The following is a 27,560-nucleotide window of genomic DNA, read 5'->3' on the forward strand; positions in this document are numbered from 1 at the left end:
TAAACTCTCTCCAGTCTCAGTCACTAACTTCGGGAAAAAATGTTTCATTATGGGTAGCATTGAACTTGTGTATAGGGAGCACTCTAAACTCTCTCCAGTCTCAATATGCAACCTCCTCATTGGAGTGTGTTCACCCCACCCTGGCCTCTCCAGGACTGTGTATAGCCAGCCCACAGGACAATGGAGAGCGGCTGAGCCTTGGTGCTGATAACAGTGAGCTAAAGCCAGTGTGGATAGCCGGCCAACACCACCGCCTTTCTCTCTTTCTCTACACCTCATAATGAAGGGTGTTCGGCTCTGTGGTTAAACTCTGCCACTTTTTCTCTCCTCCAATCCTACAGGGCTCTTCTTGGCCTTTCAGTGTTTCCCTCTATTCGGTGGAAAAAGCTAAATCTCAGGTTACAGGGGCATGAGAGAACACGTCGAGTGGAAGAAGGAGCCATCGAGTCACAGGGGTGAGGGTGCAGTGCACTCTGAGATTCTCAGAGCAAGACAAGTCAATACGTGGTTACTAAGGGTGAGGGAATGAAGATTTACTCTAAAGAATGTAATTGTAAATGTCTAATCTTAATCGCTGGCCTTCCAACTTGACTTGACTTAGGGCTTGTTTCAATCCATATCGCGGAAGATCCGGGGTATTGTTAGGGGACGATTTGGCCGGGGTAGGTTGTCATTGTAATATAAGAATTTGTTCTTAACTGACTTGCCTAGTTAAATAAAAATGAGTAAAATAGTGAGATTGAAATTTAAAGGTAATTTCCAATTGAGGCGATATATGCAGCATGTACCGTGAATGTAGTCCCTGTGAACGCAGGAACATTGCATTTATACATTTAAATCGTGCCAAACCACAGATCTTGATAAGAGCGTCTGCTAAATGACTTAAATGTAATGTAAATCTTCCGCGATACAGATTGAATCGAGCCCTTATTCCTTTTAGCTCCTAGAGGAGCAAAGGGCCTCAACAGTGCACCTCCAGCGAACCCTGTTCTGGGCAATTTTCCTAACTTCATTCCAGGCCCTACAACTAGACACATCATTCCCCTACCCCTCCTATAGACTGGCAGGAAAAATTATCATACATTTTAATGAAAGCTGAATGAATTTGGTGATACTTTAACTCAGTTTTTTATGCCATTGTCTTGCTGTATGTTGCTATTAATGTTATTTCTTTGCTTATAAGAATACAGTGCCATTAACTATATGAACACAGCCATTATCAATTAAATTGATAATTAATATAGCCATTCTCAGACCTCTTTTCTCTCTCAAGGAAATGACAAGATAGCAGAAACTAGTAACGTTTGACTGAATAGTGTGATTACACAAAATAGAAATCAACACACTTGTTTTTCCATCTTTAATTTTGCAAATGTGTCAAGAACACTAGCAAAGAACATCTTAAACTTGGTCCAGTAGAAAAAAAAATACTTGAATGATTTAATACTTTGTTTTTCAGCTTTGAACCCTCTGGTGTGAATTTGGAATCTTACAGATTGCTAGTGGGTGGTTCCAAAATAATTATTCTTTTCAATCATATATAAATATCCAGATATCATATAATTTTGAATGCAAACCTAAGAGTAAAATGACTGGATAGAAACGGCATTATCTACATAAGGGATTAGCAGACAAAATGTACAGTACACTACTAAAAATAGCTTTTGCTTCTGTTACCTCTGAAAGAGAATTTTAAATTACGATAATAAACATAATGGATTATTTATTATCGGCATCATTAATAGCATATCTTTATTACTATTTCAATTTTTTATATATTTTTTTTTCGTAAAAAAAAATCAATAAATTAACAAGCTACCTCTTTCCCTGAAAGCCAATACTCCACTGTGTCATTGAATGAGTGTGTGTGTTTTGTGTGTGTGCGTATATGTGTGTGCATGCCTATATTTGTGTGTGTTGTGTTTAAAAGAACACAAGTGAACAGAAACATAACCTGGGTGATGAAACACCAGTCTCAAACCCAATGAAGGAGGAGGGGAGAGGGGGGATAATTCTGGAGTCCATACAAAAAATAATTCACTGTAAATATATAATATATATTTATACATATTTGAATATATTTACAAATATACCCAGCCCTATATACTGTATATTATTTTTCTCCATAATAATAACAATAAGTGTGTGGACTTATCAAGAGAAAGTATAAAGAAACAAGACAATATTACAAAATATAAAGAAGAGGCAGTGTCTGTCTGTATGCGCTCTTCTCCTATTCATCTGTTTTTGTTAGTTGATTCTTTCTTTCAGTCCTTTCAGTTTCCTATTTTGTCGTCCTCTTTTTGAGTCTCTTGTTTTTTCCGTTCATTACGGTCCATATTTTCCCTCTGGGAACAAGCAAAAGTCTTGGAATGCCAGCCAACGGAATGGAATCACGAAACGCAAAAATAGTAAATTCCAAACTCTAGTAGAAAACAACCGGAACAAATAAAACGGCAAGAGAGGAGAGGAGGTGGACCCTTGGGAACAGATATTCATTCAGTCAGACAAGAGGAACACTGATGAAGGGTCCCGGTCCTCTTCCTAAGACCTTGAACATGTGTATGAATGTGTGTGCAAATGTGTGTGTGTGTGTGTGTGTGTTCAGTTCTAAAAGCAGCACTGTCACCAGCCAAGTCCCATCTGGGTCCGTTAGTCCATTTGGAGCCAGGGGGGGGTTGGGGGCCAGGAGGTTTGTGGGGTTGGTGGTGGGGGTATATCTAATTTTCTCTCTATGGAATTGTCACTTTGTGGGTGTCACTTTGTGGGGGGGGGGGGGGGGGGTCAGGCTGGAGCTGGATGGGGGGATTGAGGAGGGGAGGGCTCATGTTTTGATGCCTCCATTGATGTGCTGGTACTTGGGGAGGCAGGGCTGGTCTGGCAGGGGGTCATGGGAGAACACGGAGTCGTCACCGGAGGAACAGGAGCTGTGTGTGTCCTGGAAGCTGGGAGAATACTGCTCGGCTGGGGCACACAGGTCCAGATACTCCTATACACAGACAGGGTGAGAAGGTAGAACTATTACACTCACAGGTTTAGAGTAGTGAGAGAGCGGAGAGAGAGAGACAAATGGAAAATACTGAAATAGAGAAAGGCATGAAGACAGTTTCAGGAGGACAGTGATGGACATGTGGAGAGTATAATTTTCATTATTTTATTTATGCAAAATATAAATATAAATTATTCCCAAATCACGCTGGACGGATTTATGAAAAATGTTGGCGCCAGGAGAGCAAACGATTTGATACCGGATCCATATGAAAATATGTGGATGAATAATACTTCATAAATGGGGCGTGGGCTAGAGAGAGGGAAACTGTCCAGCACAGTTCACATAGAGCAATGCTGACCTGGTTGCTGTTAGTCTCAGTATAAAATGGTTCAATGTGTCTGGGCGGGCGAGGAAGAACACCCAGACAGAGAGAGCGAGCGAAAGTGAACGAGCGCAGTAGGAGAATGACTGAAAAAAAATATCCCAAAAGCCAAGGAAAAGATAAAGGTACATTTTGTTATTAAAGACATGCTCCGGAACTTTGGCAACTACTAAGTCTTTTTTAAACCTCTTGCTTTGAGCTGGATGTGCCAATCTGTAGTTCATACATCCATAATCTATGATCAGAATGACTGTTTTACCTCAATTAGCCACAACATTTGAAAGCAAGGGTTTTTCTGGAATCTGTGCTGTGCCATTTCCCCTACATTTTCCCCCATGTGTGCCAGCCCCCTTACAATTCGAGTTCTAGCCAATGAGCTTCAGCTCCTGGCCATTTGAGTGGCAGCTAGCAAGATGAACACACAGCAGAGTGAGAAGAGAGAGCAATGACATGGTGCATATATCTGCACATATGTGACATAGTAACCATTTTCGGGGATCATTTTTGGCCCTTAAGTTTATTTTCAAAAGAATTGGCACAAACGTACTGGAGAATCTCTAATGTTAGTTGTTAAAAAAACTTGAACAAGCATTTTGCAGTTGTTTTTGCTCTTTTCATCTTCATCCCTGCACCCTCCTCTCTCCATTTTCTCTTGTCTTTTGTGTCAGTTATTGGAATAGTTGTGAGGTTAAGAAATAGTTGAGAGTGAGTGGGGAGGAAGAAGAGAAGCGTTGTTGGTGTTTGAGCATTCATATAAAAATGAGTGCTGGCTTCCATTTCTCAGCTCAACACAAGGCATCTCACATTACTAAAGAGCGGTTTTAAAAAAAGGAAGGCGCTTTATTACATTTCAAAAGTTCAAACACTGAAACACTTAAGTTGTAGCTTTTGGCATAATCTATGGCGGCCCAGTCTGAAGCCAGACGAGCCCTGACATATTTCCATCCAACAGCCCCTCTTCAGGCCCGTGCATGGATGTCACACACAACAGGGGGGGAATGGTAAGAAACACAAGCCATTATTCTGAGGCGAGGAATAGCTCAGAGTATCTTTTGATGATTTGGCAACATCAGTGGGCCATGGGCACAGCTCTGGGGCCTGGTTTGAATCAAGCAGCCATTTTCTGGTCATTGTTAAGGTCATGTGTCAGCCAACGCAGGATCCTTCTAATGCTTTTCAACATTCTTGGTTAAAAAAAGTGTTGATCAACTTTGCTTGCCCTGGCAATTGGAGTGTCCGTGAGCCTGTATAGTGTGCATCTTTTTCCAAGCTTTTAGGAAGAAGACTGACATGCTTTTTTGACCAAGCACTTCCAAGAATACAAGGTCAGCAGGGTTGGGGTCAACTCCTTTTAAACTCAGTCAATTCAGGAAGTAAACTGAAATTCCAATTCCATGTTTACTCACAATTGAATTGAAAGGGAATTGACCCCAACTCTGGAGGAAAGTGAATTGCTCTGGCTCCATATTCTAAATATGAAAAGGTGAAGCGGAAATGACTGGTTTGTGCCCTCACCTCATTCGTGGCCAGGGTGAGGATGCGATCTAGATCCTCCACCAGCTGCTTGAAGGTGGGCCGGTGGGAGGAGATGGCATGCCAACAGTCTTTCATCATCATGTACCTGAGAGAGAGAGAAGAGAGAGAGAGAAACAAGGAGTATGAACGGTTAGTAAAAGTACTTAATTGTTTTTCTTTCCAAAACACATGCTATGCCATGCCACTCATTCCATAGACTGATGCACATTTCTAAAATCATTGTCCAATTTCCTGTCAAACGTGGGTGAGATGATAAAGACTAATTTATCTGAGCCTAGGTGTCAAGGTATGAACCAGCCAATCCAAACACAGAGCTATGCTGGTTCTATTTCTCTGCACACTCCTCTCTGCACTCTCCGTTTAAGACAAATGCACGCCAATACCAATCCTATCCTAGGTCTGTCTGTCTCCACTGTAGATTTCACTGTTTCCAGTAGAGCGTGAGACCATTAGGCCCGACAATACCGGTGCAGGCAGTGACATTATGTGCTGTGTAACTGGAATGGGCCCATTGTGAATGACAACATTGATACAGGCCCAGGCCAGCTGTGTAGGATCATGGATCTGATGGAGATGGGGTGAGGGTGGGGACCCCAGTAGGGTTTGTGTGTGTGTGCACAATTGTGTGTGTGTGAGTGTGCACATTTGTGCGTGTGTGTGTCTGCCTGCATATATATGTGTGTGTGTGTATATATGAGATAAAGTGAATCAAATAGTATTATACAGCTCATTGGTGCAGTTGCCAGGCTTGTCCATACGATGGCCCTCTTTCAACAGCTTGAAGAGCTCCTCTACGGGGATACCAGGGTACGGAGAACCCCCCAGGGTGAAGATCTCCCACATCAGCACCCCAAATGACCAGCTGGGAAGAAAAACACAAACACACATATTCAACATTAATGCTTTCATTACTATTATCATGTTATGCATCCATTGATACATACATACATACATACATACATACATACATACATACATACATACATACATACATACATACATACATACATACATACATACATACATACATACATACATACATACATACATACATACATACATACATACATACATACATACATACATACATACATACATACATACATACATACATACATACATACATACATACATACATACATACATACATACATACATACATACAAGTGATAACAATGGATGGCAATGAAGTATTACTTTCTTTTTTTTTTACACGATTTCAACTGCTACTGCTCGGAGAAACAAAGGGTTGAAGGGTAACTATATCATCCCATTGATTCCATAATTAATGGAATCAATGGAATTAATTGATTCCGCTAACCATTCTCTATAAATGTCCACCCTAACATTAATTTAGGACTTTAGGGCTCAGAGTGGCATAGCGGTCTAAGGCACTGCATCTCAGTGCAAGAGGGGTCACTACAGATCCTGGTTCGATTCCAGGATGTATCACAACTGGCCATGTTTGGGAGTCCCATAGGGCGGTGCACAATTGGCCCAGCGTCGTCCGGGTTTGGCCGTGGTAGGCCGTCATTGTAAATAAGATTTTTTTTTTTTAAGTGACTTTAAAAAAGTGACTTGCCTTGATAAATAAAGGTTAAATAAATAATCAATGACTCTTCATGGCAGTGTGTGTGTTGGGAGCAACAAAGAGTGTATTGTAGCACCCGCAGGGAATGGAGGCATACACACACACACACCAACACGCCTACGTTAGTGACCCAAAGAGTCCACAACACAATACAAAGACACCGTGATCTTTTATTTGCTCCTGTGGTTATCTCTCCATCGATCTGTTGACATAACTGGCCCTGCGTTTGTTCTCTCTTTCTATCTCTACATTTCTCTGTTTGATAACACATCCCTTTGCTCCATTCAATGGCACTTCGTATCCATCGCTCACCTATTGTCATTCCACTGGCCCATGTAGATACAGTTGAAGTCGGAAGTTTACATACACCTTAGCCAACTACATTTAAACTCAGTTTTTCATAATTCCTGGCATTTAATCCTTGTAAAAAATTCCCTGTCTTAGGTCAGTTAGGATCACCACTTTATTTTAAGAATGTGAAATGTCAGATTAATAGCAGAGAGTATTATTTATTTATTTCATCACATTCCCAGTGGGTCAGACGTTTACATACACTCAATTGGTATTTGAAAGCATTGCCTTTAAATTGTTTAACTTGGGTCAAACGTTTAGGATGGCCTTCCACAAGCTTCCCACAATAAGTTGGGTGAATTTTGGCCCATTCCTCCTGACAGAGCTAGTGTAACTGAGTCAGGTTTGTAGGCCTCCTTGCTCGCACACACTTTTTCAGTTCTACCCACACATTTTCTATAGGATTGAGGTCAGGGCTTTGTGATGGCCACTCCAATACCTTGATGTCCTTAACTTCTTTGGTAGGGGGCAATATTTTCACATCCGGATGAAAAGCATTTTATTTTATTTTACCTTTATTTAACTAGGCAAGTCAGTTAATGTTAAGAAGAAATTCTTATTTTCAATGACGGCCTAGGAACAGTGGGTTAACTGCCTGTTCAGGGGCAGAACGACAGATTTGTACCTTGTCAGCTCGGGGATTTGAACTGGCAACCTTTCAGTAAACTAGTCCAACACTCTAACCACTAGGCTACCCTGCATGCCCAGAGTAAATGGCATGCTACAAAGCCATAAAAGCTAGAAAATGCATATTATTAGTAGATTTGGATATAAACCACTGAAGTTTCTAAAACTTTTTGAATGATGTCTGTGAGTATAACAGAACTCATATGGCAGGCAAAAACCAGAGAAAAAATCCAACCAGGAAGTGGGAAATCTGAGGTTGTTCGATTTTCAACTCAGCTCCTATTGAAGATGTGGGAAATCAAATCAAATTTTATTTGTCACTTACACATGGTTAGCAGATGTTAATGCGAGTGTAGCGAAATGCTTGTGCTTCTAGTTCCGACAATGCAGTAATAACCAACAAGTAATCTAACTAACAATTCCAAAACTACTGTCTTATACACAGTGTAAGGGGATAAAGAATATGTACATAAAGATATATGAATGAGTGATGGTACAGAGCAGCATATGCTCTACAGTAGATGGTATCGGGTACAGTATATACATATGAGATGAGTATGTAAACAAAGTGGCATAGTTAAAGTGGCTAGTGATACATGTATTACATAAGGATGCAGTAGATGATATAGAGTACAGTATATACGTATGCATATGAGATGAATAATGTAGGGTATGTAAACATTATATTGGGTAGCATTGTTTAAAGTTGCTAGTGATATATTTGACATAATTTCCCATCAATTCCCATTATTAAAGTGGCTGGAGTTGAGTCAGTGTCAGTGTGTTGGCAGCAGCCAATCAATGTCAGTGTTGGCTGTTTAACAGTCTGATGGCCTTGAGATAGAAGCTGTTTTTCAGTCTCTCGGTCCCAGCTTTGATGCACCTGTACTGACCTCGCCTTCTGGATGATAGCGGGGTGAACAGGCAGTGGCTCGGGTGGTTGTTGTCCTTGATCATCTTTATGGCCTTCCTGTAACATCGGGTGGTGTAGGTGTCCTGGAGGGCAGGTAGTTTGCCCCCGGTGATGCGTTGTGCAGACCTCACTACCCTCTGGAGAGCCTTACGGTTGTGGGCGGAGCAGTTGCCGTACCAGGCGGTGATACAGCCCGCCAGGATGCCCTCGATTGTGCATCTGTAGAAGTTTGTGAGTGCTTTTGGTGACAAGCCAAATTTCTTCAGCCTCCTGAGGTTGAAGAGGCGCTGCTGCACCTTCTTCACGATGCTGTCTGTGTGAGTGGACCAATTCAGTTTGTCTGTGATGTGTATGCCGAGGAACTTAAAACGTACTACCCTCTCCACTACTGTTCCATCAATGTGGATAGGGGGGTGTTCCCTCTGCTGTTTCCTGAAGTCCACAATCATCTCCTTAGTTTTGTTGACGTTGAGTGTGAGGTTATTTTCCTGACACCACACTCCGAGGGCCCTCACCTCCTCCCTGTAGGCCGTCTCGTCGTTGTTGGTAATCAAGCCTACCACTGTTGTGTCGTCCGCAAACTTAATGATTGAGTTGGAGGCGTGCGTGGCCACGCAGTAGTGGGTGAACAGGGAGTACAGGAGAGGGCTCAGAACGCACCCCCTTGTGGGGCCCCAGTGTTGAGGATCAGCGGGGTGGAGATGTTGTTGCCTACCCTCACCACCTGGGGGCGGCCCATCAGGAAGTCCAGTACCCAGTTGCACAGGGCGGGGTTGAGACCCAGGGTCTCGAGCTTGATGACGAGCTTGGAGGGTACTATGGTGTTGAATGCCGAGCTGTAGTCGATGAACAGCATTCTCACATAGGTATTCCTCTTGTCCAGATGGGTTAGGGCAATGTGCAGTGTGGTTGAGATTGCATCGTCTGTGGACCTATTGGGGCGGTAAGCAAATTGGAGTGGGTCTAGGGTGTCAGGTAGGGTGGAGGTGATATGGTCCTTGACTAGTCTCTCAAAGCACTTCATGATGATGTAAGTGAATGCTACGGGGCGATAGTAGTTTAGCTCAGGTACCTTAGCTTTCTTGGGAACAGGAACAATGGTGGCCCTCATGAAGCATGTTGGAACAGCAGACTGGGATAGGGATTGATTGAATATGTCCGTAAGCACACCAGCCTGCTGGTCTGCGCATGCTCTGAGGACCTAGGGATGCCGTCTGGGCCGGAAGCCTTAACACGTTTAAATGTTGTTCTCATGTTGGCTGCAGTGAAGGAGAGCCCGCAGGTTTTGGTAGCAGGCCGTGTCGGTGGCACTGTATTGTCCTCAAAGCGAGCAAAGAAGTTGTTTAGTTTGTCTGGGAACAAGACATCGGGGACCGCGACGAGGCTGGGTTTTGTAGTCCGTGATTGACTGTAGATTGTAGACCCTGCCACATACCTCTCGTGTCTGAGCCATTGAATTGCGACTCTACTTTGTCTCTATACTGACGCTTAGCTTGTTTGATTGCCTTGGAGGGAATAGCTACACTGTTTGTATTTGGTCATGTTTCCGGTCGCCTTGCCCTGATTAAAAGCAGGGGTTCGCGCTTTCAGTTTTGTGCGAATGCTGCCATCAATCCACGGTTTCTGGTTGGACGGTAGTGTTCCACCTGGCCAACATCCGGTGAAATTGCAGTGCGCGAAATTCAAAAATAGTAAATTCATATATTTAACATTCTTGAAAATATGTGTTATACATCAAAATAAAGTAACTTCTTGTTAATCCAGCCGCTGTGTCAGATTTGAAAAAGGCTTTACTGCAAAAAGCACACCATGCGATTATCTGAGGACAGTGCCCCGGATATAAACACATTAAAATAATTTGTAATAATTTTATAATTTAGGCTATATAATTTAATAAAGAAACCGATGAATTCCTGAAGCTGTTACTTCGTATGTCGATTATTTATCACACGGACCCCGCACACATAGCCTAGCTTGAGAGTGTTGCGTGAAGCAGCTCACTGAAGACCGACAGCGGTATGGGGTAGGAAAGCGTTAAGAAAGATGTTCCAATATCATTTTTTTTTTGTAATGTCAACGCATAATGCCATTGGGAAGGCTTAAAAAAACATGCATTATTCTCTATGTGGTAATGCATACTTTTTTGCAAACATTTTGGGGGGAGATTTATTTCTAAAGGCTATTACAACAATTCAATATAAAATGTAGGTCCATGAAAATTACAATTAAGTACTGGAAAAAGTCCCTGAAGGTCCTTGAATTTGACTTGTCAATGTCTGTATGAATGCTGTAGGCTACTTGCTCAGCCCATATTAAAGATAAAATCACCTGCTATTGAAATTACATGTGCATCATCCGCTTTTCTGCCAGATCTTGACCCAGGACAGAATTATTTTCATACGGGACAGTAACTTTCAGTTGGCAATGGCTCGGTGTGCCATTGGCAAATGTACCTGAATGTCAAGCATTAATTGGGTGTATTGTTTTTAATTGTTAGGTATTACTGCACTGTTGCAGCTAGAAACATAAGCATTTTGCTGCACCTGTGATAACATCTGCAAAATAAGTGTACGCGACCAATAACATTTATTTGATTTGAATTGGAAATGTGATTTTTGCATATCTCCCTGATATCCTCATTACTTGCCCTTTGGGGTTTTATGCTGGGTTTCATTATGAGCACTTTGTGACATCTGCTGATGTAATAAGGGCTTTATAAATACAATTGAATTGGAGTGCAGGGCAGGGGGGAGGTGGGCTCTGGCCCCTTCCAGAGGCTTTGAAGACAGGCAGATTAGTAACAGCATCAGGCCGTGTGAAACTTTCCCTTTCGCCACAGACCGGCCAGTACACACCCCACCCCCCAAACAAATCCCCCTGCACCCCCCTAACTCCGCCACCACCATATCACCTCACTAAACTCCTGTACCCATTCCTCCACCACCATCCCAACCTCTTACCCCCTCAGTCTCACAGCAAAATTTGCATCAGAAAGCTACAGCCAGTGTATAGGCCAGGGTCGTGTTCATTAGGGCACACAATGGAAAACTTTTTAAAACGGCTGGGTTTTAACAGGTTTTCTTACGTTGGGTGCCTAATGAACACAGTCTATGCTGAGTTGCTCTTTCTAAAACAGTAAGCGAATTGTGTGTGTAAGAGAGTAAAATCAAGGTACAGTACTTACACATCACTCTGGTGAGTGTACACACGGTCAAACAGCGCCTCTGGAGCCATCCACTTCACCGGGAGACGACCCTGAGGAGGACACATACACACAGGTCAATAGGTCAAGGTCAAAAAGGTAACATTGAAATATCTATACACAGACAGACATAGCCAATACCAATAGGGAATTCCCAGAGGTACTGTCATACATTTATAGCAGTTAGCAAATAAACTGGGTTGCAGATAAAGACAGTTTATTGCTGCATGTCATTAAACACTGCAGCATGGATAGCAGGTGACAAGCAGGGTCAAATACATTCATGCATACTGAAGTTGCAGTGTAGGAGAAATTATTTTAGTATGGGTAATAGAAAGGTAGGAGCAGATGATAATCACGATTATGATTAACATTAGTTCTGCCCCTACCTTTTTATTAGGCCTTCTGAAATAAGTCTAATTTATCCAAGACTAGAACATAGTATTGTTAAGACTGATGGATTGGAGATTATCGTCATCATCACCATTACCCATTGTCTATGGCTCATGCTGTGTTGTGGTTGGTTGTTTTTGTGGTGCTTGTTGTTTTTAACCAGGCTAGGCTCTCAGCGTGTAATGAAAAGACAGCCATGCATACTAAAGGAGGATGTGCTCTACAGTGGGAATCAGATGAATGCTACTGGGGGTCTGCTATGGAGATGTCAAGCACTCTGTTGCTCTCCCTCTATTTCAGTGTCTCTCCATCTCTTGGTCTGTTAGGACAAGTGGCTATGGAAGTGAAGAAACAAGAGAGGAGGCACAAACTAGTGCAGAGCCTCTATAGAAGCACTGCATTCACTGATGGCCTGGGAACCTCCAGTTAGAGAGCTGCTGGCGGTGTGGAAGGCATTTTTCATGCTGTGGGTGGGAGCGAGTGGTCAGACAGATAACTTTGGGATTAAAATATTTTTGGGTCCCACAGATTATTTAGAACAGTTGTCTTTCTTATCTATTGTATTAAAAACAGCTCTTTGTCGCAATATTTACAAACTCTCAAAGGATAATTTTGCTTCAAGTTCTATAACCTAGCTCTTCTCTATTGTGTTGGGCGTGGGAGATCAAATGTGCCTGTGTTTGGTCTCAATGAAACCTGTATGCTGTATGAATGGATGAGAAGCACGCGCAATGTTCTTTCCGTGGAGATTAATTTCCTAAATATGATAGGCTGTAGTTTAGGTTCCAACTTTGACTGTATATAAATATTGATAACACATTTATTTGTGCCTGCTTTCAAATTGTCCCGCTCCTATATTGAAGTTTTGCAAGATTATTTCAAAACCATTTTGTCTTTCTGTTTTGTAGGCCATTCATTATCTACAGTGCCATCAGAAAGTATAAACACATTCCACTTTTTGTTGTGTTACAGCCTGAATTTAAAATGGCTTAAATTGAGGTGTTGTGTAACTGATCTACACACAATACCCCATAATGTCAAAGTGGAATTATGTTTTTACAAATGTAAAAAAGTTTTGTTATGACAAGTCTAAATCAGTTCAAGAGTAAAAATGTGCTTAATCTCTCTTGGGTAGGGGGCAATATATTGACTTCTGCCTGCCCTGACCCTGAGCCTGCCTGCCGTTCTGTACCCTTTGGACTCTGATCTGGATTACCGACCTCTGCCTGCCCTTGACCTGTCGTTTTGACGGCCCGCTGTTCTAGTAATAAACTTATGTTACAGACACTGTCTGCATCTGGGTCTTCCCTAGAACGTAATAGTACGAACTGACCTTGACTAACCCAGCAGACATCATTGAGCTGCAGCCCTCCTCCTTCCCCTGCTCTAAGATAGCGTACTTCATCACGCTAATGTCCGCGAGTGCTCTCGCCTGGCCTTCGGCACTATGGGAACAACAGTTGGTCGAATGCTTATGTCAGGAGGAGTTTGTGGCGGAGGTAAATACAGTTTTTGATGCTCCATTGTCCGGGACAGAGGCTGCCCAGAAGTTACTCCAGCTTCGGCAAGACTCCTGCAGTGTGGAAGACAATGCGGTGGATTTCCGCACATGCCTGGAACCCGGAAGCGCTGTTCGACATGCTCCTGCACGGACTTTCAGAGGAAGTAAAGAACGAGCTTGCAGCCCAGAAACTACGAAGAAGAGGAGATTTGATTTTGCCCGCCCAAGGATTCAACCTCACCTCCGAGGCATCCCGGAAGTCCTCGATGGAGACGTTGCCGAGAGAACCAGAGGCTACCCGAGCTCCGTCGAGAGTCTCAGAAGTCTGCCGATTCACCTCTTCCCGAGCCAATGCAACTAGGCAGAGTTAGGCTGCCTGTATTGTGGGACTACTGGTAATTTCTTCTCCACCTGTCCACTAAAAGACCAGGCTCACCAGTAGGAGCGAATACTCTGGTGGGCCATACGGAGAACTTTTCCTCTCCCCTTACTCACACCCCTTTTCATGTGATTTTGCTGTGGGGGAACCAATCTAAAGCTCTCCGGGTACTCATCGACTCTGGGGCAAATGAGAGCTTTATGGACGCTACCCTGTCGTCCGAGCTGGGCATCCCCACTCAGCCTCTCTCCATTCCCATGGATGTTAAAGCACTGGACGGGCATTATAGACCGGGTCATCCACAATACCACCCCCATCAACCTACAGGTGTCAGGGAACCACAGAGACAATCCAATTCCTGCTCTAAGTCTCCTCAGGTTCCTGTGGTATTGGGATTCTCTTGGCTCCAGCGATACAATCCTCTTATTGACTGGTCTGCTGGTGCCGTCATGGGCTGGAACTTATGATGGCACTCCTTCAAGACTGTTGGAAAACCATTCCAGGTGAAGCTGCTTAAGATAATGCCAAGAGTGTGCAAAGCTGTCATCAAGGCAAAGCGTGGCTTTGAAGAATCTCAAATTGTGACCCACTGGAATAGTGAGACAGTAAAATAATCTGTCAGTAAACAATTGTTGGAAAAATGACTTGTGTCATGCACAAAGCAGATGTCCTAACCGACTTGCCAAAACTATACTTTGTTAACCTCTCTAGGGTAGGGGGCAGCATTCGGAATTTTGGATGAAAAGCACGCCCAAATTAAATGGCCTGCTCCTCGGGCCCAGAAGATATGATATGCATATAACTGGTAGATTTGGATAGAAAACAAAGTTTTCAAAACTGTTAAAATAGTGTCTGTGAGTATAATAGAACTGATTTAGCAGGTAAAAACCTGAGAAAAATCCATTCAGGAAGTAGTTATGTTTTTGGTTTTGTAGTTTTCTATTCAATGCCATTACAGTATCCATTGACTTAGGACTCCATTTGCTGTTCCTATGCCTTCCACTAAATATCAACAGTCTTTAGAAATCGTTTCAGGCTTGAATTCTTATTCATGAGGGAGTAAGACCAGTCTGAACGAGTGAACCCTAACGTGACGCAGAGTTTTTTCAGGCGCATGTGCATTTCTTGTTCACCTTTTATATTGACGACGTTATTATCCGGTTGAAATATTATAGATCATTTAGGCTAAAAAACAACCTGAGGATTGAATATAAACATCGTTTGACTTGTTTCTATGAGCTTTACGGATATCATTTAAAAATATATATATTTTTTGTCTGATTGTTTTGACTGAGTTTGAGCCTGTGGATTACTGAAGAAAACGCGCTAACAAAACTGAGGTTTTTGGATATAAAGAGACTTCATTGAACAAAAGGAACATTTATTGAGTAAATGAATGTCTTCTGATTGCCACCATATGAAGATCATCAAAGGTAAGGGATTAATTTTATCTCTATTTCTGAGCTTTGTAACTTGGCTGGTTACTGTTAGTAATAATTTGTCAACTGGGCTATGTTATATATATGTTCTGGGCTAGGTATGCTTTCGCTGAAAACCATTTTATAAATATGACACTGTGGTTGGTTTAACAAGAAGTTAATCTTTAAACCTATGTAAAATATGTTTTGTTTTCTGAATTTTTATAATGAGCATTTCTGTAATTGAATTTGGCGCACTGCAAACTCACTGGATGTTGGCCAGATGGGACGCTAAGCGTCTCACATACCCTAGAGAGATTAACAAGAAATTTGTGGAGTGGTTGAAAAACTAGTTTTAATGACTCTAACCTAAGTGTATGTAAACTTCCGACTTCATCTGTATATCTTATATACACTTCGATGTTGGACATAAAACACTATAAAATCACCAGGAAATCAGAGTGATTTTAATTTACACTGAACAAAAATATAAACGCAACATACAACAATTTCAAAGATTTACAGTTCATATAAGGAAATCAGTCAATTGAAATGAATTCTATACGCCCTAATCAATGGATTTGACATGACTGGGAATCCAGATATGCATCTGTTAGCCACAGATACCTTAAAAAAAGTAGGGGTGTGTATCGAAACCACCATTTGCCTCATGCAGCGCAACACATCTCCTTTGCATAAAGTTGATCAAGCTGTTGAATGTGGCCTGTGGAATGTTGTCCCACTCCTCTTCAATGGCTGTGCGAAGTTGCTGGTTATTTGCTGGAACTGGAAAACGTTTTTCTTAGCACATGCCCCCAAGTTTAGTCTCTGTAGTAGAGGAACGCTTGTCACCTCTCAAACAGGGCCAATCACAAGGGCAAGCTCACAAGTATTGGCTTTTTAGACACGGTTCCTATTCAACACTAAAAGCAATATCATTTTGAAAACATAAAAAAACAAATGATTGCATCGACACAGACCGCAAACTGGCTACACAATGCTCAAGTAGGCTACTGCAAAGGGAATCTGACCACTGTTCACTAGAAGAGTCTGGTTTTTCAGCCTATGTAAAGGTGCCTATTGTATTTCTATGCAGAGCATACATCATTTCAGATTTTCGTAATTGATCAAATCTCAAATCTAATGCAAAATGCATTTTAGAAGCATTGCCGCTAATACCGGACACTCATTCATTCTTCATCGCGCAGTCTTCTAAACTCCCGACTCCATTTAATGGCAAGAAGTTTATTTTTATTTTTGATTATAGTTTTGTAATGCTTCTTGTGGCGTGGATCATAATTACAGTTACAGTCTCAGGTTGCGTGATCCTCCTAATGTTACATGGAAAATACAACTAATGGGATGCAGAATTAAATTTATATCACACTTGCACAAATGCAACCGGTTATTTTTCGTATTTGCATTTAATTCACTAGCAAATGCAAGTGAACTGCTGGCACTTTAGAGCCCACTGAATGTCCATCTTATGTTCGCTAACGTTAACTTGAAACAATTAGTGTTTACCTTTCCACAACTCGCAGAGTCGAAAATGGATTTGTCTATGTGTTATGTGCTGCTGACAGTCAGCGAACTCAGCATCACAGCAAACAGGAGGAGGGGCAGACACTGGGTAGCTACGTCGAATAATGATGTATTGATCTCCATGTCCAATTTGTAAGTCGCTCTGGATAAGAGCGTCTGCTAAATGACTTAAATGTAAATGTAAATGTAATGTCCGTTGACACAAACTCTGTACATGTCTGTGTGTTGCAGCTCGAGAATCGGGATGTTAGATTTATTCAGTGGATTTATTTTTTATTAAAATGTAAATATTTTTATATATATATATATATATATATATATATATATATATATATCAGGCCCTTTTCATTTTTCATTTTTGCATACTTTTAACTCGGATCTCGTACCTACGTACATGGACAGAGAGTTACGTAGTTGATACGCAAAATGCTTGCATGTTGGCAGGTCTGCTAATCGCTCAGCAGTAATATTTTCTCTTATTCCAATGTAATCAAGGTTTGAAATGATTATGTTTTTGTCAAATACTATATCTGTTTGTGATTCGTGCGGTCAATTTGCAGTGTACAAATTATTTATAACTATGTTCCGGCCCCGGACCATCCGCTCAAGGAAAAATTGGCTCACGGCAGAATGTAATTGGCAACCCCCTGACCTACAATAACAATGCAGTATGACGGCCGGGTTCGGGACCAGTTCTTGCTGGAGCGGGTGGGAATCGAACAAGAAGTCAGTGGGAGCATGCGTGCATGGTATGAAAAGCAGTGGGAGCGGGATGAAGGAATCAGTCCCGCGCAGACTTCTACCTCCTGTCTCTGCCAAGACTGAGAAGGACGGACGGAGGCTCAATTTACACAATACAAAAAGTAAACTGAAATTCAAATTTTCCTTAAGGAATATCGGTTTACTTCATGAATTAATCAATTGAAATGGAGTTGACTGTCACATACACCCCCTCACAACATTACAGAACACACGACACAGTATACACTCCTCAAGTGCCCCCCCCCCCCCCCAAACTACTCACGTTAGTTGTCTTTTTATAGTAATCGATGTTGTGGACGTCCCTGGCCAGGCCAAAGTCAGCAATCTTCATGAAGTTGCTCTCTGTGACCAGAACGTTTCTCGCTGCTAGATCTCTATGTATACACTGGATGGAGAGAAGGAGAGAAAATGGGACGGGGTGGATGGAGATATAGATGAAATTGAGAATGAGAAATAAAACTTTAATAGAAACACAAGTAAGCTATGCTAAAAATGTTATACTATGTATGTGTATGGTAAGTGTACCAGAAACATATTTAATGAACCCTTTGACAAGTACCAACAAACGTGTGTGATCATTCTACAGTGATCCCTGCAGCGTACACTCAAACCGGTGTGATTAGACCGCTTATTTAGAGCATCCAGTTTCGATTGACGCAACAGTCAACGTTTCAGCTGGCAACACTGCTTTTTCTCATAAACATTTTGCACAAACACAGTCCTCAGAAAGTTATGTCCTGAATTTGACCAGTTTATTTTTGGATGCAATGTTTAAACATTCACAGAAGTAGCAACAGCATAACACAATCATTCAAACTGGAAAATGTAGGCTACATTAGTCCTAGCGCTAATTGAGGAAAGATTGAGGTAACGCATGCGGTCATATTTAGCTAACTCTCGGCTGACAGAAACCACACCATGCTAATAGAAATGACTACTTACAATTCATCACATAACGGGTGAGTTCTCCATTGATTGAAATAACTGAGCAAAACACCATTCCTTCACCTCATTTTGTTATAACACCTTTGGTCTGACAGACGTTGAAGTGACACCCAGAATGCATTGTATAATGTCAACAAACATGGCCCCACACATAGCTGGTAAATAGCTTAGCATTAGCTCATCATAATTAGTACAACCTTCAAAAAGTATTTTACACATACCATAGATGTGGTGAACAACAAAACAACATCTCCACTTCACTGACCCTCAACACTGGGGCACCACAAGGGTGAGTGCTCAGCTCCCTACTGTACTCCCTGTTCACCCAGGACTGCGTGGCCATGCACACCTACAACTCATTCATCAAGTTTGCAGAAGACACAACAGTAGTGGGCTTGATTAGCAACAACGACGAGACAGCCTACAAATAGGAGGTGAGGGCACTCGGAGTGTGGTGTCAGGAAAACAACCTCTCAATCAACATCAACAAAACAAAGGAGATGATCGTGGACTTCAGGAAACAGCAGATGGAGCACCCCCCGATCCACATCGAAGGGACAGCAGTGGAGAAAGTGGAAAGTTTTCACATCACATACAAACTGAAATTGTCCACCCACACAGACAGCCTCAGGAGGCTGAAGAAATGTGGTTTGTCACCTAAAACTCTGACAAACTTTTAGAGATGCACAATCGAGAGCATCCTGTCGGGCTGTATCACAGCTTGGGGCGGCAACTGCCCTCAACCGCAAGGCTCTCCAGAGGGTGGTGAGGTCTGCACAACGCATCACAGGGGAAAACTACCTGCCCTCCATGACACCAGTCCTTCTGTAGCTCTGTTGGTAGAGCATGGCGCTTGTAACGCCAGGGTAGTGGGTTTGTTTCCCGGGACCACCCATACGTAGAATGTATGCACACATGACTGTAAGTCGCTTTGGATAAAAGCGTCTGATAAATGGCATATATTATTATTATATATTACCTACAGCACCCGATGACACAGGAAGGCCAAAAAGATCATCGACAACAACCACCGAGCCACTGCCTGTTCACATTGCTACCATCCAGAAGGAGAGGTCAGTACAGGTGCATCAAAGCTGGGACCGAGAGACTGAAAAACAGCTTCTGTCTCAAGGCCATCAGACTGCTAAACAGCAATCACTACCTCAAAGATGCTGCTGCCTACATAGAGACTCAAATCAGTGGCCACATTAATACATGGATCACTAGACACTTTAAACAATGACACTTTAAAAAAATGCCTATTTAATAATGTTTACATATCTTACATCACTCAAATCATATGTATTTACTGTGTTGATGCCATCTACTGCACCTTGCCTATGCCGCTCGGCCATCGCTCATCCATATATTTATATGTACATATTCTCATTCACCCCTTTAGATTTGTGTGTATTCGGTAGTTGTTGGGAAATTGATAGATTACTTGTTAGATATTACTGCACTGTTGGAACTAGAAGCACAAGCATTTCGCTACACTCGCATTAACATCTGCTAACCATGTGTATGTGACCAATACAATTTGATTTGTTGTCCATTACAATCTATGCAATAATCAGAATGCATGATTTGTCACCAGAACTTCAATTAATGAGGAGGTAGAACACACCACAATTCAAACTGTTGTTAGAAAATAAAACTTAAAGAAGAACTTAAGTAAGAAAATAGCTTGAAAGTGACAAGTTATTTTTGTTTGGGGCAGCGCGGGTTAATTGTGCCGTTCCGTAATAATCACATTTTGGAACAGTGAGTGCATTTTGACATCATGTGCATAAAAACAAAACTCGCCCTGGGGCGACTGTTAGAGATATTTGGAACTCATGCGTGAAAAGGTTAAAGTACACACTACCTAATATAACATGACAACAAAATACATGCACGACAAACATCCCTGAATTGGCGGAAGATTCATGACAGATACATGGTAGAAGTTGTTTGTGCATCTAGATGTGTATGTCTGCCTGTGCATGTGTGTTTATGTGCATGTGTGTATGCGTGTGTATGTATGCGTGTGAGTGTGTTAGCATACTGTGTTATTGTATGCTCTAGGCTCTGTCACATTCCTCTAGTAAGCAGGAGCGTGATGGAGTGTTTGGCTATAGTGCCCATTGCTAGTTGTGAATGCGTTGTGAAAATGCTATTCTTCAGTTGTCCACACAGAGAAGCTTTGTGTGATAGAGAGAGACAATGCTGAGATTTGGACAGGTGGCTAGAGATGTGTTTTCTGGAGACAATATTGATAAACACACACTTTTTACATAACCACCATGGCTAAAGCCCTAGTCACAAGGACCCAGTACAATGCCAAGGAAGTGTGTCTACCAAGCAGAATGGTGAGAATGAACATGTTGTATGTGTGTTTGTGTGTGTGTGTGTACCTTCTGTGAGGCCAGGTATTCCATGCCCCGTGCCACCTGGTAGGTACAGGAGACCAAGTCCTTGAAGGTGAGCTGTTCATCTGAGCAGCGGGTAATATCGTAGGAGTATTCCATGCCAGGGGGCCTGCGGGCACGTAGGTACTCCCTCAGGTTCCCTTTAGAGGCATACTCCACTATCACATATAGAGGGCCTGTCACAGAGAGAAAAAGAGACACAGACAGAAAGAGAGAGAGGACGCATGCACACATTTAGGACTCCACACTGACTGATCACTGCTTTACAAATTGGGGGGGAGGGATGAATCTTGAGTATTGAAGGAACCGAGTCAATCAGGGATTATCGGCATCAGGATGTTATCTTGAAAACTTGAATGACAGAGTCAAACATGACAAATATATGGTGGGAGAGGTTTTGTCGTGTGTGAGGATAAAATACGGATGTAGATTCAGTTCTGATATTCAACACCATATTCATAGTACAGTCGTTGCCAAAAGTTTTGAGACTGACACAAATATAAATTTTCACAAAGTCTGCTGCCTCAGTTTGTATGATGGCAATTTACATATCCTCCAGAATATTATAAAAGTGATCAGATGAATTACAATTAATTGCCTTGCAAATGAACTGAATCCCCAAAAAACATTTCCACTGCATTTCAGCCCTGCCACAAAAGGACCAGCTGACATCATGTCAGTGATTCTCTCGTTAACCTCTCTATGACGCTAGCGTCCCACCTGGCCAACATCCAGTGAGATTGCAGAGCGCCAAATTCAAATACAGGCATACTCATTATACAACTATTTGACATTGGTTTAAAGATTAACTTCTTGTGAATCCAACCACGGTTTCAAAAATGCTTTACGGCGAAAGCATACCTTACGATTATTTGAGAACATAGCCCAGCAGACAAATCATTACAAACAGTAACCAGCCAAGGAGAAGAGTTCAACAAGTCAGAAATAGAGAGAAAATGAATCTCTTACCTTTGATAATCTTCATATGGGTGCACTCAGAAGACATTAACGTATTCAATAAATGTTTATTTTATTCGATAATCCACTTTATATCCGTAAAGTTCATAGAAACATGTCAAACAATGTTTATATTCAATCCTCAGGTTGTTTTTAGCCTAAATAATCTATAATATTTCAACCGGACAATAACGTCGTCAATATAAAAGGTAAACAAGAAAGGCACTGTCTCTGGTCGCGCGCATGAAAAAGCTCTGACACGGCAGGGTCCACTCATTCAGACTGCTCTTACTTCCTCATTTTTCAGAATAAAAGCCTGAAACAATTTCTAAAGACTGTTGACATCTAGTGGAATGCACAGAAACTGCAATTTGAGTCCTAAATCAATGGATACTGCAATGGCATTGAATAGAAAACTACAGAAAAAAAACGACTTCCTGAATGGATTTGTCAGGTTTTCGCCTGCCAAATCAGTTCTGTTATATTCACATTCATTTAACAGTTTTGGAAACTTTAGAGTGTTTTCTATCCTAATCTACTAATTATATGCATATTCTATCTTCTGGGCCTGAGTAGAAAGATGGCATGCTTTTCATCCAAAATTCCAAATGCTGCCCCCTACCATAGAGAATTTAACACAGTTGTGAGTGTTGATGAGGACAGGGCTGGAGATCACTCTGTCATGCTGATTGAGTTCGAATAACAGACTGGAAGCTTCAAAAGGAGGGTGGTGCTTGGAATCATTGTTCTTCCTCTGTCAAACACGTGCCGTCATCATTGCTTTGCACAAAAAGGGCTTCACAGGTATGGATATTGCTGTAAGATTGCACCTAAATCAACCATTTATTGGATCATCAAGAACTTCAAGGAGAGCGGTTCAATTGTTGTGAAGAAGGCTTCAGGGCGCCCAAGAAAATCCAGCAAGTGCCAGGACCGTCTGCTAAAATTGATTCAGCTGCGGGATCGGGGCACCACCACTACAGAGATTGCTCAGGAATGGCAGCACGCAGCACAGTGAGGCAAATACTTTTGGAGGATGGCCTGGTGTCAAGAAGGGCAGCAAAGAAGCCACTTCTCTCCAGGAAAAACATCAGGGACAGACTGATATTCTGCAAAAGGTACAGGGATTGCACAGCTGAGGACTGGGGTAAAGTACATTTCCAATTTTTTGGTGCAGCCGGAAAAATAGCTTGTCCGGAGAAGACATGGTGAGCGCTACCATCAGTCCTGTGTCATGCCAACAGTAAAGCATCCTGAGACCATTCATGTGTGGGGTTGCTTCTCAGCTAAGGGAGTGAGTGGGCTGTGTTTTTCCGAACACAGACATGAATAAAGAATGGTACCAACACATCCTCAGAGAGCAACTTCTCCCAACCATCCAGGAACAGTTTGGTGACAAACAATGCATTTTCCAGCATGATGGAGCACCTTGCCATAAGGCAAAAGTGATAATTAAGTGGCTCGGGGAACAAAACATCAATATTTTGGGTCCAAGATCAGGAAACTCCCCAGACCTTAATCCCATTGAGAACTTGTGGTCAATCCTGAAGAGGCGGGTGGACAATCAAAAACCCACAAATTCTGACAAACTCCAAACATTTATTATGCAAGAATACGCGGCCGTCAGTTTGGCCCAGAAGTTAATTTACAGCATGCCAGGGCGGATTGCAGAGGTCTTGAAAAAGAAGGGTCAATACTGCAAATATTGACTCTTTGCATCAACTTTATGTAATTGTCAATAAAAGCCTTTATCACTTATGAAATGCTTGTAATTTACTGAAATACTTCAGTATTCCATAGTGACATCTGACAAAAAATAACTGAAGACAGTGAAGCAGCAAACTTTGTGGAAATTAATATTTGTGCCATTCTCAACTTTTGGCCACGACTGTAGATGTATGGGAGAGGTACAGAGTAAGTTATGGTAGAGCCCCTTGTACTCACCATCTTGTGTACAGGCCCCTAGCAGGTTGATAATGTTCTTGTGTTTACCGATCATCTTCATCATCTCCATCTCTGACACCAGATCAGACAGGTCCTTTTCTGTAGCATCGTCTGGAGGGGGGAAGGAGGAGGGATGAACAATGGGTCATTATAGAGGACAGAATATACATATTCATTAATTACAGACACATGCGCAATGTTATAGGCTGCATTCATTTGTCAACATCATTACCTGTTAACTAGCCCTCCCTGGATGGTCCTGTCTCGCTCAGTTACTTTAAAATGTAAAGTCCCCATATTTGGGGACCCTATTAGATGTTTTATTTATTCAATTCAGTTTGGAAAAGTAGGGTGTCTGCGGAAAGCTAAGTATCTTGGCTATTGATCGGCGCCTTCAAATCTTTGGTGTGACCTACTACCAAATATGGGCATATGAATTTACAAGGGCAGGCCGAGCCCCAGAGTCATAATGTTTACTTTATACAATGTTTTCACCAAACAGCAAACATCTTAAAATGTAAGTTTCAATTTGGTCTGTGTGTGAGCTATAGCTACATGGGGGCTATCAAATGAATCCTTAGGTAGATAGAAACAAATCTAGCCAATTTCCAATGTTATCTGATTATGTATGACTTAATGGCAACATTAACTCATTACCGAGTTCCAAACTGTCTCTGGAAGCAACATCAGCACAAGAACTGTCAGTCGGGAGCTTCATGAAATGAGTTTCCATGGCCGAGCAGCCACCCACAAGCCTAAAATCACCATGCACAATGCCAAGGGTCGGCTGGAGTGGTGTAAAGCTTGGGGCTATTGGACTATGATGTGATGAATCACGCTTCACCATCTGGCAGTCCGACGGACAAATCTGGGTTTGGAGGATGCCTGTGGAACGCTACCTGACCGAATGCATAGTGCCAACTGTAAAGTTTGGTGAAGGAGGAATAATGATCTGGGTCTGTTTTTCATGGTTTGGGCTAGGCCACTTAGTTCCAGTGAAGATGAATCTAAATGCTACAGCATACAATGACATTCTAAACGATTCTGTGCTTCCAACTTTGTGGCAACAGTTTGGGGGAAGGTCCTGTTTTCGCATGAGAATGCCCTTGCACACAAACCGAGGTCCATACAGAAATGGTTTGTCGAGATCGGCGTGGAAGAACTTTGACTGGCCTGGACAGAGCCCTGACCTCAACCCCATCGAACACCTTTAGGATGAATTGGAACGCCGACTGCAAGCCAGGCCTAATCGCCCAACATCAGTGCCCGACCCCACAAATGCTCTTTTGGCTGACTTCCAGCAAGTCCCCACAGCAATGTTACAACACCTAGTGAAAAGCCTTCCCCGAAGAGTGGAGGCTGTTACAGCAGCAAAGGGGGGACCAACTCCATATTAATGCCAATGATTTTGGAATGAGATGTTCGGCGAGCAGGTGTTCGTGTATGTAGTGTACACGGTTGGGTAGGTTACTTTCTCAATGTAATTATCGTAATCAGTAACATATCTTTTGGATTACCCAAACTCAGGAACATAATCTGATTACTTTCAGTAACTTTTACATTACTTTCCCTTAAGAGGCATTAAAAACCAAAGTCTGTCCGATTTTTGGAATCAGTCAGTTGTAATGGAGTTCATGTAATCCATTATTCCCCCAAGCCTGATGGTGTACGTGCACACACAGCCAGGTGTGCAGTGGTATGTAGTGTAAATAAGAAATAATACATATTGTAAGTAAACACACCTTCGTACACAAACGCACACGCCCAGCCACAACATATACCCCAAACTAGAGCCAGTGGCTTTACAGCTAGCAGGGCAGTGTGTCACACGGCTAGGGATACACTGTGTCAATACTGAGATACTAAGATCCCGTAGGCTTTACTGAGGGAGGGACACACACACAGTGCTAAACACACAAACACACGCACAGATACAAATTGAGGGAATAACTCACATGTACAGTGCATCCGGAAAGTATTTAGACCCCTTTAATTTTTCCACATTTTGTTACGTTAAAGCCATATTCTAAAATGTATTACATCATTTTTTCCCCCTCATCAATATACACACAATACCCCATAATGACAAAACAAAAACAGTTTTTTAGACATGTTTTGCAATAAATACCTTATTTACATAAGTATTTAGACCCTTTGCTATGAGGCTCGAGACTCCTGTTTCCATTTCAACATCCTTGAGATGTTTCTACAACTAGGAGTCCACCTGTGGTAAATGTAATTGATTGGGCATGAATTGGAAAGGCACACACCTGTCTATATAAGGTCCCACAGTTGACAGTGCATGTCAGAGCAAATACCAAGCCATGAAGTCGTAGGAATTGTCTGTAGAGCTCAGAGACAGGATTGTGTCGAGGCACAGATCTTAGGGATGGGTACCAAAACATTTCTACAGCACAGAAGGTTCCCAAGAACACAGTGGCCTCCATCATTCTTAAATGGAAGAAGTTTGGAACCACCAAGCTGGCCACCTGGCCAAACTGAGCAATCAGGGGAGAAGGGCCTTGGTCAGGGAGGTGACCAAGAACCTGATGGTCACTCTGAGAGAGCTCCAGAGTTCCTCTGTGGAGATGGGATAACCTTCCAGAAGGACAACCATCTCTGCAGCACTCTACCAATCAGGCCTTTAAGTAGAGTGGCCAGACAGAAGGCACTCCTCTGTAAAAGGCACATGAGAGCCCACTTGGGGTTTGCCAAAAGGCACCTAAAGGACTCTGACCATGAGAAACAAGATTCTCTGGTCTGATGAAAACAAGATTGAACTCTTTGGCCTGATAGCCAAGTGTCACTCTCATCACCTGACCAATACTATTATCCCTACGGAGAAGCTTGGTGGTGGCAGCATCATGCTGTGGGGATGTTTTTCAGCAGCAGGGACTGGGAGACTAGTCACGATCGAGGTAAAGATGAACAGAGCACAGAGAGATCATGAAAACCTGCTCCAGAGAGCTCAAGATCTCAGACAGGGGCGAAGGTTCACCTTCTAACAGGACAATGATCCTAAGAACACAGCCAAGACAACCCAGGAGTGGCTTCTGGACAAGTCTCTGAATGTCCTTGAGTGGCCCAGCCAGAGCCCGGACTTGAACCCGATCTAACATCTCTGGAGAGACCTGAAAATAGCTGTGCAGCGACGCTCCCCATGCAATCTTACAGAGCTTGAGACGTTCTGCAGAGGAGAATGGGAGAAACTCCTCAAATACAGGTGTGCCAAGGTTGTAGTGTCATAACAAAGAAGACTCTAGGCTGTAATCGCTGCCAAAGGTGCTTCAACAAAGTACTAAGTAAGGCCTCTACTTATGTCATTGTGATATTTCAGGCTTTTATTTTTAATAAATTAGCAAACATTTCTGAACCTTTTGCTTTGTCATTATGGGGTATTGTGTATAGATTGAAGAGTAAAAAAACAACAATTTAATCAATTTTAGAATAAGGCTGTAAAGTAACAAAATCTCAAGGGGTCTGAATACTTTCTGAATGCACTTTACCTTTCAGCATCTTCACAGCCACTGTGACGGCCTCCTTGGGCTTGTCCTTATCAATGCCCAATGCTTCGGCCATCACCACCTGGCCAAAGCAGCCCTCGCCCAGCGGCTTGCCCAGAGTTAACCTGTAGAGGAGGAGAGGGAGAGGTTAGAAGAATAGTTCAAACAGCTGTATAGCGACACACAGAATTTGTAATAGCTCCCCTTTATA

At 42.3% G+C, this 27,560-nt stretch overlaps 1 protein-coding gene across 5 annotated transcripts in view; it reads right to left on the reverse strand.

Annotated features, from left to right (window-relative positions):
- Positions 1-1,345: 1,345 nt before the first annotated feature.
- Positions 1,346-27,560, reverse strand: part of LOC124048540 (fibroblast growth factor receptor 2-like) — a 98,475-nt gene continuing 72,260 nt past the window's right edge. For all 5 annotated transcript variants that reach the window (XM_046369419.1, XM_046369422.1, XM_046369421.1 and 2 more), the window contains 8 exons: positions 27,353-27,474; positions 23,847-23,957; positions 20,931-21,121; positions 17,852-17,974; positions 11,577-11,647; positions 5,635-5,772; positions 4,890-4,995; positions 1,346-2,989 (listed from right to left, as the gene is read on the reverse strand). In XM_046369419.1, the coding sequence (XP_046225375.1) occupies positions 2,825-2,989; positions 4,890-4,995; positions 5,635-5,772; positions 11,577-11,647; positions 17,852-17,974; positions 20,931-21,121; positions 23,847-23,957; positions 27,353-27,474 (1,027 nt within the window). In that variant the 3' untranslated portion in view covers positions 1,346-2,824. The remainder of the gene's footprint in view (positions 2,990-4,889; positions 4,996-5,634; positions 5,773-11,576; positions 11,648-17,851; positions 17,975-20,930; positions 21,122-23,846; positions 23,958-27,352; positions 27,475-27,560) is intronic.

This window comes from Oncorhynchus gorbuscha, linkage group LG11 (genome assembly GCF_021184085.1).
Source record: "Oncorhynchus gorbuscha isolate QuinsamMale2020 ecotype Even-year linkage group LG11, OgorEven_v1.0, whole genome shotgun sequence".
Lineage (NCBI taxonomy): Eukaryota > Metazoa > Chordata > Actinopteri > Salmoniformes > Salmonidae > Oncorhynchus > Oncorhynchus gorbuscha.